At 45.0% G+C, this 17814-nt stretch overlaps 1 protein-coding gene and 1 non-coding gene across 2 annotated transcripts in view; both read left to right on the forward strand.

Moving 5' to 3' along the window:
- The window catches only part of R3HDM2 (R3H domain containing 2), a 163422-nt gene that overhangs the window by 132187 nt on the left and 13421 nt on the right, over positions 1 to 17814 (forward strand). The window contains exons 15-20 of the mRNA XM_054718933.1: positions 3043 to 3275; positions 8491 to 8654; positions 14867 to 14968; positions 16550 to 16792; positions 17102 to 17228; positions 17470 to 17630. Of these exons, the coding sequence (XP_054574908.1) occupies positions 3043 to 3275; positions 8491 to 8654; positions 14867 to 14968; positions 16550 to 16792; positions 17102 to 17228; positions 17470 to 17630 (1030 nt within the window). The remainder of the gene's footprint in view (positions 1 to 3042; positions 3276 to 8490; positions 8655 to 14866; positions 14969 to 16549; positions 16793 to 17101; positions 17229 to 17469; positions 17631 to 17814) is intronic.
- On the forward strand, positions 9632 to 9765 carry LOC114234188 (small nucleolar RNA SNORA22). The gene has a single exon (XR_003620389.1). It is a non-coding gene; the product is annotated as a small nucleolar RNA SNORA22 (small nucleolar RNA).

Here is a 17814-nt window from a genome sequence, read left to right on the forward strand (position 1 = left end):
TACCAGATTTCCTCATCCACAATTGGCAATAACTATGGCAGCTTCCCAATCCTTTGAAAGATTCTATTCCACTGATAAATAAGCCACAATGAGGGTTACTGATATTTTTGCCACCTCTTCCACAAACTTCTCTTCCCACTTCCCAGACACAATAAACTGGACTTTTCACAGCACTGAATCTACTTGTAAAAACTAAGTCAGCTCTGATTTCACAGGAGTATAAAGTGTGAATTTTCTCTGTTCTTCACCCTTATCTCTCTAACACATAATCCAATCCAATGCTCAGAATTGCGTTTGGTAGTTTTCCCTCACTGCCTTATTTTTAGTAAAGTGGAAAGACTTGACTAGAGGTTGGGTGTAGTCGTGGGGAAGGAAAACTGATCTCTTTCCTGACCAAGACTCAACTTAGATTCTTTAACTCTCAGGTTAGTCAGAAGATGATCAGGCGAGCCACATTTTGAGAACTTGGCCATCACTATCTTGGGGGAGGGAACTGGATGAGTACAGAAGTGCTGCCACTTTGGCTCAAGCTTCCCAGGGCGTTTGGTTTAAAGTTGACTCATTCAACTGTCCTTTGGTAGAAAAAGTAAGTGGCACAATTGTTCTAATAGATAGTACTGTGTTTGATTTAGGTATAAAAGGCCATTAGGACTTTTGCAAAATTCAAGCTCTAATATCTAATAAGCAGCCTCATCCATTGCTATTGCTGTATCCCATTACCCCAAAAAACACACATATCTTTATTGAGTCCTCTCAGTAGACTTGCCTTTGTCCATTAAGATGGAGCTATTGGCTCTCACTTGAGGTCTGGAGATTCCCTGGTTTATACTTCTTTCTTGTTTCCCATTCCACTTTGACATCCCCAAGAAAAAGGGATAAAGTTTTGGAGAACCAGGCATATTTTCTAGCCCTCTATTCTAATGATATAGAGAGTAGTTTTGAGGTCTTTATAAATCTACTTGGAATTCAGAGAAGAATTCGTATGTCACTAACCAGCTGTGCCAGTGTGTTGTTAGCCCACCATGACTGGCTTAGCTAAACAACTAAAAATCGTGACTCAGGCAAATATTTTGCCCATCTTCTCTAAAGTACCTTTGGAGCAGATAGTCTATAAAGAAAGGTACTGTCTTTAATATTATCCCCTTAAGGAAAATACCTTTCATCCTAGCCGGTTTCCTCAGTGGTTAGTGCATTGGCCCGAAGACTGAAGGGTCTTGGGTTCGAGTCCCATCAGGAGCACGTATCTTGGTTGCAGGCTCAACCCCCAGCCCTGGTCAGGGCACATGTGGGAGGCAAACAATTGATGTGTCTTTCTCATGTCAATGTTTCTCTGCCTCTGCCTCTTCCCCTCCCTTCCAATCTCTTCAAAAATCAATGAAGAAAGAAAGAAAAATACCTTTCTATATTAGAATAACTGTGAACCTGGTATCTTTGAGACTAAGGGGATTGCCTTAGGTAGAATGATGGTGAAAAGGATGGAGTTCAAGCTACTATGAGTTTTGCTCAATTGGTCCCCAATATACATACCAAAATCTTTGTAATTGTTGTCATTTGATTCCCTTAGGTGATTAGTTGTTGGGAATGGGAGATGTGAAAGGAAAACCCCTCATTCTTGGTTGCTTATGGATTAAGAAGTGGTAAGAGCTCAATAAGACTTAGGACTTTCAATCCAACCCTATCTATCTTGAGTATAGCACTTTATAGACACAAGCAGCAATTATAGCATCAGGATAACCTGATGTTTCTAAAGCAAATAAGAGAGGATGAATCCCTTTTCTCCATAGCCTTTCACCTTGCCTAGGGCAGCAGGGTTATTTATATGGAGGCAACTAGGCACAGTCCGTCCTCTGCTGCTTGCCATCCTGGGTCCCAAGAGCATATTTGCTTGATCATGCCAAAGACTTCAGTCCTTAGAGACCCTGGAACCAATTGTTCCCAGATGCCAACACAGAACTAACTTCCACAAAACAGGTTAGGTCAATTCCAGACTATCAGACTGAGCTTTCCAGAGTGCCCCTTTAGTCCACTATACTCTTCCCACCCCAGAAACAGTGGTCATAAGAAACACCTCTGCCTGGCTGGCGTGGTTCAGTGGTTGAACATTGACCTATGAATCAGGAGGTCACGGTTTGATTTCTGGTCAGGGCACATGCCCATATTGCAGGCTTGATCCCCAGTGGGAGGCGTGACGAAGGCAGCGATCAATGATTCTCTCTCATCATTGATGTTTCTACCTCTCTCTCCCTCTTCTTTCCTCTCTGAAATCAATTTAAAATATATATATATTTTAAAACGCCCTAGCCAGTTTGGCTCAGTAGACAGAGCGTCAGCCCACGAACTGAAGGGTCCTGGGTTTAATAATGGCCAAGGGCATATACCTCGGTTGCAGGCTCTATCCCCAGCCCTCATTGGGCACATGCAGGAGGCAACCAATTGATGTGTCTCTCTCCCATCAGTGTTTCTCTCAGCCCTTTCCCTTCCCTTCCACTCTCTCTAAAAATCAATGGAAAAATGTCCTCGGGTGAGGATTAACAAAAAAAGAAAGAAACACCTCTGCTGTCTTAGACACATTATGTGGAAGACCTATTGTGGGATCTATCCATGTCATTGGCTACTCCTGCCTTCTAGCACTGATAACTTCTAGGAGTCCTTTTGTTTTAAGAACTCCCAGAAAGAAATGGTACCCCTCTGCTCCCCACTATTTCCTGCATGTCTGGGGTCCTGCAGTGGGGAGCTGGGGGAAGAGACCACAGCCAATCTCAGCATCATGTGTGTGGTTCCCACCCACCTCTGGTCTGTTGTATTGAGTTGCCAGTATGCTGTCTTCCAGATGTGCCCCCATGCTCTTTGTTAATATACTGGGTATTGTTCTGTCTGCTCTCATCAACTCTTGGTGGGCCAGCCAACTAACAAGAAGTCAGTGTCCATCCTCTCCCCAACCTCACCCCTTCTTTGTTATGGAAAGAATAGAAATGAACTCTCTCCTAGCCCTTCTGCAGAAGTGATAGGTGGAGGGTGCTCTGACCACTGTGGTCTCTGCAGGGGGAACCGTGAGGGGCTAAGCCGCACCTCAAGCAGCCGCCAGAGCAGCACAGACAGCGAACTCAAATCCCTGGAGCCACGGCCTTGGAGCAGCACGGACTCTGATGGCTCTGTTCGAAGCATGCGGCCCCCTGTCACCAAAGCCAGCAGTTTCAGCGGAATCTCTATCCTCACCCGGGGTGACAGCATTGGGAACAGTAAAGCTGGCAGTGCAGGAAGGATCTCCAGGCCAGGTACTACAGCTTCTCACCTGTGTCATGCTATCATGTTTTGCTTGTCATTTGCAAAAAATCACACTGATACTTACTTTTTTTTAAATTTAAATTCTTTATTGTTTAAAGTATTATATATGTCTCCTTTTTTTCCCATTGACCTCTCCCCAGCCCTGATACTTTTAATAAAACATTTGTCCCAATATTGTGTCCTGGAAACCTAACACAGCCAGATGAGGGGAAATTTGATTTCTTGAATTAATCCATTGTTCTTTTGAGTACTCTCTCTGATTTTCTTTCAGACCTTTCCTAATGGGGGGGAAAAAAACTGATTGGATTAGATTAATTGATCTGATTTCTGACTGAGGTGGGACATCCCTATAAGCCCAGGTTCAGGTCACATACTGAGATGAGAAGTTGGCTGCTTTCATTCTGTGGCCTCTGAGATTGTAAGGAGGGTCTGTAGAGCAGAGGGAACCCTTAGAATTTAGCTATTTGTAATTCATTGATGGCAGCCAATAGGCTAGGACTTAGGTACTTCTGTGGTTGCTTCCCTGGAGCTTGTCACTGAGAAAAGGAGCATGAGTTCCACCTGCCAGCCCTGTAGCCACCCTTTAGCTCTTCTCATCTGCTGTAAATCTTCTTCATCTATTCCTGTTGCACTCTTAGCAGAGGGATATTTAGCTCTTTATGCCCAATGGAACTCTATTCCACCATCCTCCTGCCTATGAAGAATTACTTGAGAAAACCAAGATGGCGGCATAGGTAATCACCTATACTTGCTGTCTCTCACAACCACATCAAAACCACAACTAGCCAAAACCGGTTTGGCTCAGTGGATAGAGCGTCAGCCTGCAGACTGAAAGGTCCCAGGTTCGATTCCGGTCAAGGGCATGTACCTTGGTTGCGGGCACATCCCCGGTGGGGGGTGTGCAAGAGGCAGCTGGTCGATGTTTCTCTTTCATCAATGTTTCTAGCTCTCTATCCCTCTCCCTTCCTCTCTGTAAAAAATCAATAAAATATATTTTAAAAAACAAAACAAAAAATACCCACAACTAAATGGCAGAACAACTACCACCAAGAACCGCAGAAAAGCTGGCTGAGTGGAAGTTCCACAACTAGAGAGGTGAAGAAAACGCATTGAGACTGGTAAGAGGTGCAGAGGTGCAGAAAGTGCTGGCACCTGGATGTGCTGCTCTTTTAACCAGGAGGGAGATATAAGCTCCTGCTTACTCTGGACTCCTGTTCCGGGCGAGACTCTGGGGGACCCAGACACATATGAGGAGAAACTGGACTGTCTGGCATCTGGACAGGAACTCGAGGGTGGCTTACTCTTAGAGTTGCTCTTAGCGATCATTGTTCCTGCATGGGGGCGAAGGACACAGAGAACCAGACATTTCTCTGGTTCAGGGCTGACTGGCAGCCATTGCTGTTTGCTCCGCCCTGGTGATTCCCAGAGACCCTGCCCACCCAATTTACAACCCCACCCAAGCTGTGCGCAGAAGCTTTTGCATATGAATGGCCTATCCTTTCGCCTAAAACCTGTCAAACTGCAGCTGGATCAGAGAGCCCCAGAGCTTCCAAAAGAAGGCCCAAGGCAGCAGCGGCCTCGCTTCACAGCTGGGCCTCGTCTGGGCACCTCCAAACCCCATACAAAGAGGAGGAGTCTGCAGATGTCTCTGTAGCTCCTGCTGGGTGGCCCCAGACAGTGGCCAGCCTTGCACCTCCTTGGAGATCCAAGAGCCAGTGTATCCAGTGGTCAGAGTGAGACCATACCGGATTACAACTCTTCACATCCATAAGAGACACACTCAAGGGGCAGACTCAGTGAGCACCAAAGCCCCACTGAAGCAAATCCTGCCCCATACGGGTGTCTCCTGCGCAACAGATCTTCCAGTGTAGACAATAGCTGGTCATCACAGCCAGTTGGCCTGGAGGTGAATTCCTCCCAGTGATACCAACAGCAATCAAGGGTTAACTACAACAAGCAATCAAGGGTTAACTACAAACAGCCCACAGGGGGGTGCATCAAGAACGTCCACCTCACGTGACTGGGGAGGCTGAGCCACTGGGCCCTATAGGACACCAACCACACAAGGCCACTCTATCAACTCAAGGAGACTTAGCAGCTACCCAGTAAATAGAAATAAACACAGAGAAACAGCCAAAATGTGGAGACAAAGAAGTCACAAATGAAAGAAATGGATGAAAGCAAAATACTGGATATAGAGTTCAAAACCACGGTTATAAAGTTACTCAAGAATCTTCTAGAAACCTCGGAGAAATTTAGTGAGACCCTCAAGGATATGAAAAGGACCAATCAGAAATTAAGCATACACTGACTGAAATAAAGAATAATATACAGAGATCCAACAGCAGACTAGAGGATACCAAGAATCAAGTCAAAGATTTGAAATACGAAGAAGCGAAAAACACCCAACCGGAAAAGCAAAAAGAAAAAAGAATCCAAAAATATGAAGATAGTGTAAGGAGCCTCTGGGACAACTTCAAGCGTACCAGCATCCGAATTATGGGGGTGCCAAAAGAAGAGAGAGCAAGATATTAAAAACCTATTTGAAGAAATAATGACAGAAAACTTCCCCTACTTGGTGAAAGAAATAGACTTACAAGTCCAGGAAGAGCAGAGAACCCCAAACAAGAGGAATCTAAAAAGGCCCACACCAAGACACATCATAATTAAAATGCCAAGGGCAAAAGACAAAGAGATTCTTACAAGCAGCAAGAGAAAAACAGTTAGTTACCTACAAGGGAGTACCCATACGACTGTCAGCTGATTTCTCAACAGAAACTATGCAGGCCAGAAGGGAGTGGCAAGAAATATTCAAAGTGATGATTAGCAAGAACCTATATCCAAGATTACTCAGCAAAGCTATCATTTAGAATTGAAGGTCAAATAAAGAGCTTCACAGACAAGAAAAAGCTAAAGGAGTTCATCACCACCAAACCAGTATTATATGAAATGCTGAAGGGTATTCTCTAAGAAGAGGAAGAAAAAGGTGAAGATAAAAATTACAAACAACGAAGTGACAACAAATACATATCTATCAACAAGTGAATCTAAAAATCAAGTGAATAAAAAATCTGATGAACAGAATAATCTGTTGAATATATTAGAATCAGGGGCACAGAAAGGGAGTGGACTGACAATTCTCGGGTGGGGGAGGTGTTGTGGGGGTGCGGGAAGAGATTGGACAAAAATCTTACACCTATGGATGAGGACAGTGGTGGGGGGGGGTAAGAGCATGGGGTGGGGTAGGAACAGGGTGGAGGGGAGCTATGGGGGCAGAAAAAGAGGAACAACTGTAATTATCTGAACAATAAAGATTTATTTTTTTTTAAAAAAAAGGAATGACTTGATTCTCCTCCCAGAAGTTCTGTAGGTCTTATCCTCAGAAGAGGTCAGTAGTGGTGAAGATTTTTGCCTCTGACTGTTGGGTCTCTGCTGCCCTTCCCTGATACCTCCTTTCTAGTTTCATTGCCTCTGCCTTTATACAAGCCTTTATCTTCTCTTATTTAATTATGACTCTAGCCCTCAAGTTGGTTTTCCGTCCTCAGCCCTTTTTATAGGCAATTTACCAATCTGTAACATAGATCTAATCAAATCACTCCTCTCTTAAAAACATTCATGTTTTTCCATTCCCTGCATAGTAAAATCTAAGTTACTTATTACAGCATAACTTCCTGGCTCTATTTTGCCATCTCAATCTCATTTCAAGATATCTATCTTCCTCTGGCCCTCCAACAATTTCTTGAATATGACATTAGCTTTGTCTCCTCTCAGTCTTATAAGCCTTCTATTCATCCTTCAAAACTATCTGTCCTGCCACTTCCTCTTTAAACCCTTCCCTTTAACCCTTCCAGGAGTTATTGATTCCTCATCTTTGCTTTCATACAATTTTTTTATATATATTTTATTAATTTTTTACAGAGAGGAAGGGAGAGGGATAGAGAGTTAGAAACATCGATGAGAGAGAAACATCGATCAGCTGCCTCCTGCACACTCCCTATTGGGTATGTGCCTGCAACCAAGGTACATGCCCTTGACCAGAATCGAACCTGGGACCCTTGAGTCCACAGGCCGACGCTCTATCCACTGAGCCAAACCGGTTAGGGCCATACAATTTTGTTTGTATCAGTGATGCATCAGTTATCCTTATGAGATTGTAATCATTGTGTAGGTGTTCACCTTTTGTCAGGAGATCCTGTGCTGTTTAAGGGCAAAGACTGTGTTCCCTTTATTTTAGTGTACTCAGTTCATTATACAATGCCTGACAAATCCTAAATAATAAAAGGCTAATATGCAAATCGACCAAACGGCAGAACTACCAGTCACTATGATGTGCACTGACCACCAGGGGCAGACGCTCAATGCAGAAGCTGCCCCTTGGTGGTCAGTGTGCTCCCACAGGGGGAGCGCCACTCAGCCAGAAGCCAGGCTCATGGCTGATGAGCACAGCGACGGTGGCGGGAGCCTCTCCCTCCTCCAAGGCAGCACTAAGGATATCCGTCTGACGGCCTAAGCCTGCTCCCCGAGGGCTCCCAGACTGTGAGAGGGCGCAGGCTGGGCTGAGGGACTCCCCCCTGAGTGCACAAATTTCATGCACCAGGCCTCTAGTAGTAGATATTCATTAAAAGTATTTTGTGTGAATGCATGCATGACTTGGAGAGCCTGGAAATGGGGAAAACAGATGAAGGTTGTGAGTATTTGTGTACACAGGCATGTGCTTGGAGAGGCAAGGCTGCCTTCTCAGCAACTTTTGTGAGATGCTGAAAGTTGAGAAGAAATCAAAGAGAAAACAAGTCTCTTAAAGGACTAGGAATCTGTACCTTCCCAGGAAATAAACATTTATGTTTTCAGATCACCACCAAACCAGTATTATATGAAATGCTGAATCTAATCATGATGGACAGATTCTAGCACTTTGGGGGAGGTTGACTTAGCCTCACATTTTGTTCAATGCTAAAACCAAACATTGACAATCAAGGTAGTTACTGTCCTAGGGAACAGAAATGTGCTAAGAAGAGGACTCCCATCATCAGGACAGCTGAAATGCATCCGTGCTAATATGTGTATCTTCCCAAGACAATTGGGGAAATGGACAGGAGAGTGAGGAGAACAGCAAAGAAAGACTAAAGCCCTGCAGTTGGGCCCTCCAGGGGTGGTATGTTCATGACTTGCACTTACAGCCCTTGGTGGGTCTCCTCTTTGCCTTAGGTATGGCTCTAGGTGCCCCAGAAGTGTGCAACCAAGTCACCTCATCCCAGTCTGTCCGGAGCCTTCTCCCCTGTACTGCCCAGCAACAGCAGCAGCAGCAGCTTCCTGCTCTCCCACCCACGTCTCAGCAACAGCCACCCTTGAATAATCACATGATCTCACAGGTGAGTCACTGCTCAGTGCCAGGTCCCCCTTTGCTCAGATTCAAGCAAGCTCTGGAAGTACAGTCATGTCTCTTGTGCTGTGGGTGGTAGGAAAGATCTGTTTTTGGAGACATGCCACTCTCTCCCCCATTTCTCATTTGTTAGTTTTGGGGAAAGAAGAATAAGGATGAAGGTTTAGCCAAAGTGCTCTTCGTAGTGTCAGTCTGGGAGATTTTTGCTTTATATATTTCTTCCTCTTTCTCTTCCTCCTGAAAATTGTCAGTGGGATCTTTTACCCCATTCCACATTTCTGCTATACCCCATCTCTCAGTATGCCTGTATAATTAACAAGATGATTTTGCTCAATATATCTATATATGGAGCTTAAAAAGACCATAGCTCCCACCATAGTCTGACTGAATGTATTCATGTGACTGTTGAACCATAAACATATTTATATGTTGGAGTTAGGGGAAAAGGAAATAACACTCAAGGCCCCTGCAATACCTATGCCATAAAGCACAAACCCTCCCCAATATTTTCTGTTTTCCATGCCACAAAAGAGCTCCTCTTCTTTTGCTGGATGGGTAGATGTTGGTACCAACTAGGGTGTGAGTGAAGTTTTGCTTCTATGGGACCATCCAAGCCATCAGCAAAAGAGTTAAATCCTATTCTAAATGGAATCTCACTATTCTAGGTTTAAAAGTCTCCTTAATAACCTGAGGAGAGCTGCTCTGAGCTCTTCATGAATAGAGCCCATGCTTTATCCCAAAGTGTTCACTGGTAGTCAGGAATCCCATGTCTGTACTCTGTTATGCTGTAGTTAAAATTGTTACAGGCTCCCTTGTCTCTCTGTTTAGTTAGTCCAGCTTGACCTAAAATATATCTCTTCCATAGGTACAAGAAACAAGTTCCAAGCACTCATACCCCAGAAAACTAGAGTGGAAAGACCCCAGAATGGCCCAGTACTACCCCATTCAAATACTGTGAAATGAAGCTAAAATAAAAAACATACAAGTGTGCTTTATAGTTCCCTTGGCTTTGACTCTGTGCTAGAGCAATGTCTGTTCTTTTCCTCTGCATTGAAAGGACTGTTCATCCTTTTAAATGTATTCATAAAGTCAGCACATTATAAAAAAAAAAACACATAAAGATCTAGGAAACCCTGCTTTGTGTTTTAATGTAACCCACATACAGATCATTCTAGTCCTTCATATTAGTCCCTAAATCAGTTTCTCTATAATCCTGACTTACTTTCTTCTAACACCATCTACATCATTAAATCTCATCCTAATATATAAAAACCCTGGGTCCGTCACGACCGGAGGCTAAACCAACCAGAAGTCAGTCCTGCAGTCAGCGCTGGGTTGCTGTGGCCACCCAGCACTGACTGCTGCAGCTGAGGATGCGGTGACCCAACACTGACTGCTGAGGGGGCTGCGAATCAGGCCCGGAGAGAGGCCTGAAGAGAGAAGCAGGGTCTGATCCGTAGCAGCTGTTAATCAGCACTTGCCTCTCTCTTTCTCTTCAGGCCGGGCCAGCAGCCGCGCCTCCATTTCTCTCCAGGCCTCCACTGGGGCTGCTGATCAGCCCCGCCTTCCCGATCAGGCCCCATTGATAGGCCCAGAGACGCTGACTGGCATAGAAACCGACCAATCAGAACCAAATTGGCTGGCAGAGGAGGGCAGTTGGGGGTGAGATCAGGCCTGCAGGGTAGGGCAGTTGGGGGCGATCAGGCTGCCAGGGGAGAGCAGTTGGGGGGGCAAGATCAGGCTGGCAGGAGAGGGCCACTGGGGGCGAGATCAGGCCAGCAAGGGAGGGCAGTTGGGGGCAACCAGGCCGCCAAGGGAGGGAAGTTGGGGGCGAGATCAGGCCTTCAGGGGAGGGCAGTTGGGGGTGAGATCAGGCCGGCAAGGGACGGCAGTTGGGGGTGAGATTAGGCCGGCAGGGGAGAGCAGTTAGGGGTGATCAGGCAGGCAGAGGCAGTTGGGGATGAGATCAGGCTGGCAGGGGAGAGCAGTTGGGGGCTATCAGGCAGGCAGGCAGAGAGGTTAGGGGCAGTCAGGCAGGCAGGCAGAGTTAGGGGCAATCAGGCAGGTGAGCGGTTAGGAGCCAGCAGTCCCAGATTGTGAGAGGGATGTCTGATTGGAAAGGGTGCAGGCTGGGCTGAGGGAACTCCCCCCTCTCCATGCATGAATGAATTTCGTGCACCAGGCCACTAATATATATATGTTAGTTTCTCTATAATCCTGACTTACTTTCTTCTAACACCATCTATCTCATTAAATCTCATCCTAATATATAAAAACCCTGGGTCCGTCACGACCGGAGGCTAAACCAACCAGAAGTTGGTTTATATATATATAATTGATCAGTGATGAGAGAGAATCATTGATCAACTGCCTCCTGCATGCCCCACATTGGGGATCGAGCCCTCAACTCAGGCATATGCCCTGACTGGGAATTGAACCATGACCCTCCTGATTTATAAGTCAATGCTCAACCACTGAGCCACACAGGCTGGGCCCTGTCTGTGTCTTAACTCAGACCTATAAGGGGGTAAACTCTGTGCTCCTCTCTCTGGCTATCTTCTGTGTATGTATGTTTCACTTTTCTAGAGCCCAGTTTTTTGGGGGTTTGTTTTGTTTGTTTTCTAAAATGTGTGGATTTTAATATAGTCTTGCTCCCTTATTTTCCTCTTAGTTTTCCATCTGCCTCCTCCTTCTATCCATATCTAGAAACAGACAGCAAGAATAGAACAGAAATAGAAAGATAAAGAGAATAACCATTTTAGACTGAAAATTTTTAAAATAATTTCCAAGTGACAGGCCCTGAATCCCAAATTTTACTCAGTCGGATTCTGTCTCTGCCTCTGCATCATGAGGGTCAGTGGGTCAGCTGTTGGTATTGACTGACCTGCAGGGAGTATGGTCCTAATTTAGGCCCTGTAGATTGAGAACCGGGGAGCATTATTTGGTATAGAGATCTCTGCTCCCTCAGAAATTTATTCCTGAGATTAATTGTGATCACAAATTCCAAACCAAAAATTCTTAGCCTGGTTAAGTTTTGGTGTCCCTGAAGCATTTGTGGTAGCTGCTAATATTTTTATACACCTCCACCCCCATATGTAGTTCCTTTTTCTTCCTCTCCACTTTTTCTCCTCCTCTCTTTATCCTTTTCTTCTTATTATTGCCCTTTTCTTTCTTTTCTGTTTGTCCCTGTCTCTCAGTGCTGGTGGCTCTCCAAACTCAAGTTGCTGAGCTCCAAAATACTTACTGTTCAGTTTCTCAAAAGGTACATAATAGAGCAGGCATGAAGGAAGTGACTATACACACACATACCACTGTGCTTATTCTAAAGATTTTCCTTTGGAAGAGAAACTGAGAAAAGATAGTTACCTTTAGCTCTGTAGCAAGAGACATTTGTCCCAGGCTTGGAGACACTGCTGGCTAAACTGTGCTATTTCCCTTCTTGGCAGGCCTCTGCTGTCAGAGCAGGCCTCCATATCATATATCAGTAGTGCATGTGAAATCAAGGAGTGAGACAGGATTAAAGGGCCAGAGGCTACCTTTTGCCCAATTTACTTAAAGTGGAATAGGCCTCTTAAAAAGGAGCCCTCCAAACCTCTCTCCAGGAGCCCAGTCAGGTATATAAAAACCAATGATTTAGTCCAGAATTTGCCAGTAGGTGACTGTCACATCCCTCAGGGCCAGTCTTTGGCTTCCTCATGGTTTTTAGGAAGTTCCCTAACTTGGGAGTTTGAGACTCTCTAAGAAGAAAACTGTAGCTGAAGGTTGTGGTGGTATAACTTAAAAATAGCACAGCCCGGCTGGCATGGCTCAGTAGTTGAGCCTAGACCTATGAAACAGGAGGTCACGGTTCGATTCTGGTTAGGGCACATGCCCGGGGTTGCAGGCTGGATCCCCAATGTGGGGCGTGCAGGAGGCAGCTGATCAATGATTCTCTCTCATCATTGATGTTTCTATCTCTCTCTCCCTCTTCCCTTCCTCTCTAAAATCAATACAAAAATATTTTTTTAAATAGCACTGAGATGCCTACCTTTACCACTACGCTTCTCAGGAGAGTCCTAAGAAAGGAGCATTTCTTTTCTCTTCACTTTTTACTTAAAAATCACAAATTCACATGAGGAAATCAGGCAGCCTTATTTTACCACTTCACTTTCCCTTTGGTCACCCTTTCTCCCTCCGGAGGATATAAGGTCTAAAGCACATTAGGCCCTCCTCTAAGAGAAAGAAGAGGATTAGGATAATAGAAAATGGGTTTAAAAGCTACCAGCACAGGTAGCTCATGCTGAGAAGCTTGGCCAGCAGTTATATTTGGAATGCCACTGGCTTACAGAAAGTAAGTATGCCAGGAGAGCTGAGAGTTTATTTTCAAGGCTATGGCAACATCTCACCCAGGTCACACAGTGAAGTCTCAGTGACTTTTTCCTAACCAAGATGACTTACATTTTACTTAATCCAGATATCAGGAGTGTTCTCCATTTTGGGGGTCTTCTAATTCCTGGACTCTCTGCTTCTGGAAGTTAGTCCCCTCTATGAAAGGGTCTCTCCAGAGATAAGTGGCAGGAAAGGATATTGATACCTTGGGTCTCCCTCACCTCTTGCTATTCTAAATTTGAAAGGAGGGAGGAGAATTGTACAAACAAAAAGATGTTTGTGTAATTCTGTTTAGCTTCTTTCCCACCCTCCCCACTACTAGAGTTGAGAGGAAGAATATATGTCAGGTAGAACTGTGTTCCCATCCAAGTTCTGCAGATTGGCTGTGTGATCCTGGATGTGTGATTTAATCTCTCTGGACCTTACTATCTTTTTTTAAAATATATTTTATTAATTTTTCACAGAGAGGAAGAGAGAGGGATAGAGAGTTAGAAACATAGATCAGCTGCCTCTTGCACACCCCCTGGGGGTGTGCCCGCAACCAAGGTACATGCCCTTGACCAGAATCGAACCTGGGACCTTTCAGTCCGCAGGCCGATGTTCTATCCACCGAGCCAAACCGGTTTCGGCTGAACCTTACTATCTTAACTGCAAATACAAGTTATCATATCTCCTTATAAGATTATTGTGAAGCTATAATGAGGTAAAATATATAAATGAGACAATGAATGTAAAAGTTATTTCCCTCTCTTTTCCTAGCCTCTCCCCTTTCTCCTACCCCTCCTACCACCATCAAGGGCCATGGCTAGAGAACTGATAAGGGATTGAAATGGCTGGAAAGGAAGAAGAGAGAAAAAATAACTCCTTATTAGTTGGTTTAGAATATACCAAATGCTCCTGCTTGAGGCTAATGAAGGGACTGAAGGAACAAAAGTTAAAACTAAGGCTATTTATATTTTATTCCTAAATCCCTCCCTGTTTGCTTATGGGGGCATTTTTCATACTGCCCTCATAGCCTAGAGTTTCACAGAACAATCTTGGAACAAGAGGATGTAGCCAGAACCAGGCGTGAACTGACTGTTTTTTCCTTCTGCCCTCGGGAGGGAGATGATCCTTGTGAATGAGCACTTCCTCCAGGAGACCTGTGCTGTGAAATTAGGAGTGTGGCCGGGAGAGCTCAGCCAGACCTTGGATGACGCTTCCTACAGAAACAAGAATCCGTTTTGTTTTGTTTTGTTTTTTAATGTGTTTTGATTTCAGAAAGAGGAAGGGAGAGGGAGAAAGAGATGGAAACATTAATGATGAGAGAGAATCATGGATGGGCTGCCTCCTGCACACCCTCTACTGGGGATCGAGCCCACGGTCCAGGCATATGTCCTGACCAGAATCAAACCATGACCTCCTGGTTCATAGGTCAATACTTAGAACTACTGAGTCACTCTGGCCAGGCCAAGGGATCTCTTTTCAAATGGACATTTGAGAGGGTTTATGATTATGTTCCTCAGGAATCATTGTTCAGGAAAAATGTTTTGGGAAAAGCTACGTTTGGAATCAGACAGCAGACCCCAGCTCTGAGAGTTCTAAAACTGGTCACAACATCTGCAAAGTCCTGAGTGGCTAATGGAGTGGGGTGTGCAGTGAGTCTGTCCTGATAGGAGAGATGGCTATCCTGGGCTTGGTCTCCATACTGCTCAGCAGCCTTGCTATTCATGTGAAATTTCTTTTATGATTAACATTGTTCCTTCCCTTTTCCTCCCCATCTCTGCCCTGCTGCCTTTCCCTGTGCCTCCCTTTTCTCTTCCCTTTTCCACATGCCTCTCTACTGGTCCACAGCCTGTCCCAGCTCTGCAGCCCTCTCCGCAGCCTGTTCAGTTCTCTCCAGGCTCCTGTCCCCAAGTCCTTCTGCCAGTGTCTCCACCCCAGCAGTACAACATGGTATAAACTTCATTACCCCTTTTTGTCTTGTCCTTGTGTGGCCTGTATCTCTGGGTATGTCTGGGTCAGTCTGTGACAACCTTGCAAAGCAGTTGTGCTTTTTGGAGGGCCATGTTAAAAGGTGTTTCTTCTTGTGGGGCCAGTATAGGCTGAAGTATACTCCTCTCTAGTGACCACATCACAGTAATTGAGCCATCAAACGATGCCTAAATATAAGAGAGAGTTCCCCTGAGTTATAGGAAGGGAAACGCAACCAGATGTTGATCTAACCTGGGCTCATCTTTTCCTTTAAAAATAAAAACACAATTGCAGACTTCTCTGGTCCCACTGGTAAAAACTTAAAATGTTCCCTTCTGTTACCATGTTATTTTACATAAAAAGTAGCCTTTTCTAATGCATAACACTTGCTGTTTAGTTTGTACCTTGACTACAAATCCTTTGAAGATCTGATTTGCCTCATAATTGATAACTTCTTTCATGATATAGGAGGATTGGCTTTTTATTTCATGTTAATCACACCTGTCTGCTTTTTCACTATCCCCTCTTGTCTCCTACCTCTTATCTCCATTCTGAAAAGTCCTAGAATATGGACCTCAAAATAATTAGCAATCCAGTACTTTTGTCATCTGTTTCTGCCCATTAAGGTAGTTAAATAGCTAACTTGAAGATCAGATCCCTGAAAATTGAGTGAAATCACAGGAAAGCATTACCTTTTGTTCCTACTAGTTTTTGTGTGTTTTTTTGTGTTTTTTTTTTTTTGGTTTTTGGTTCTTTTTGCAAAAGAACTCCTCTGCGTGTGTATGTGTTTGTATGTGTGTCAGTTACTGTCCAGGGAGCAGAAAGGACAAGGAAGCTAACAAACTAACCTATCACAGTACAAGTGAGAGATGGAACACCATCACTCTTGCTGCTTAGAGGAGAGGGCTGAGAGAGAAGGCAATTACAGACTAGCCAGTCAGTCTCACCCTCCAGCTCAGCTACTCACCCTGGCCTCCTTTCAGAGGTGAGAATTAGAAGTGGTTTCTGAAGGGCAGGAGAACTCTAGGCAAGTATCACAGAACATAGGTGGAAATGACCTTGAGAGGGAGTAAGGAGATAAGCAGCAGGAGTGGGGAGTCCATCAGTCTTTCCGCTGCATAGGCAGAGCTGGGGAGCCGCATGAACCGAGCCACCCATAATCCATTCAAGGTGTTATCTTAGTCCTTTATTATAAAAACAGGATTTTTGGCAACATAGGGCACTTTGTGTGGTTGGAGGCAGGAGGGAGACAGGAAATGGAAAGGCTTATAGTCTTTTTTGTGTAACCCACTAGTTTGTCCTGTTTTTCTATATATAGAAGTTGTGTCATTGCTCCCATCTCCCCAGGACAAATTCTAATAAAAATCATAATCAGAGTGGCCATTGTTACCTCACATGTGGTAAGGAGGCTGGCCTCCCAGGGCAGAGGCAGGAGTGTCTCACATTTGGTGTAGGTAAGGAAGGCTGTAGATGGGGTTGCTATTTCTGTGTGTCTGTGTTGAAGCTGAGAACATGGGGCTTGACACCACCTCAGTCCTTGAGTCTCCACTACTTTTTCAACAGGTAGATGACCTCAGCAATCCCTTTGGACAGATGAGCCTTAACCGCCAAGGTTCTACTGAAGCAGCTGACCCATCCGCAGCTCTGTTCCAGCCCTCACTTATCTCCCAGCACTCTCAGCAGACAAGCTTCATCATGGCTTCCACAGGACAGCCCCTCCCCACTTCCAACTATTCCACCTCTAGCCATGCAACACCTACTCAGCAAGTCCTGCCACCCCAGGGCTATATGCAGCCTCCTCAGCAAGTGAGTGGCTCTGGTTCCCAGCTTAAATCACTAATACCGTTTGTCCAGTATTATATTCTTCTCTCTTCCTCTAATTTAGACAGACCAGAGGGGATACCTATTCCTCACCTCCATTTCCCACTAGTTGTCTTTTTAGTTAGAAGGTTTCTTTCTACATGACACAAGTCCTTCCTGTTCTTTTTCAAATTTGTATACCAATGCTGCAATTGCAGACCCAAAATATCTCCATAAATCCATCCAGATTTTTGGCCATCAACCCTGATTGATAGTTTGGGGACCTTCTCACACATCTTTTTCCTCTCACCATAGATCCAGGTTTCTTACTATCCCCCTGGACAGTATCCTAACTCCAACCAGCAATATCGACCTCTCTCTCACCCGGTGGCCTACAGCCCCCAACGTGGTCAACAGTTGCCTCAGCCATCCCAACAGCCTGGTAAGGGGAACTGCTGGTGTAAGAAGACAGTGAATAGGGGAAGGGCGGAGACTGGGAAAGAGAATTACCATCCCTGTTTTTAAAAAAAAGGCAGGAATGATTAGATTCCTGAAGAGGTACCCAGGATCTCCAGAAAAAGGAAAGGCAAAATAGACAGGTGAAGAAAAATTGCTGATAGAGTGTGACCTCCTAAACATTGTTGAGACCATGCTAATGTCTTCTCTTCCTTGCCTATCCCCAGGTTTACAGCCCATGATGCCTAACCAGCAGCAGGCGACTTACCAAGGCATGATAGGGGTCCAGCAACCACAGAACCAGGGCCTGCTCAGCAACCAGAGGAGTGGCATGGGGGGCCAGATGCAAGGCCTGGTGGTTCAGTATACTCCACTGCCTTCTTACCAAGTGGGTGCATTTTGCATTGGGAAAGATCACCCAGTCCTCGGGATGAGGGAAAGGAGGACAGCCTCCCACGTCATCCAGCCTGACAACTCTAACATAAAATACTGTTCACTTTGCCCCTTAAAATTTTAGGTATTTTCCCTCTGAGAGAAAGCCCAGAGAATCTGAGAAGAGTGTTTATTTAAAT

Source organism: Eptesicus fuscus, chromosome 7 (assembly GCF_027574615.1).
Source record: "Eptesicus fuscus isolate TK198812 chromosome 7, DD_ASM_mEF_20220401, whole genome shotgun sequence".
Lineage (NCBI taxonomy): Eukaryota > Metazoa > Chordata > Mammalia > Chiroptera > Vespertilionidae > Eptesicus > Eptesicus fuscus.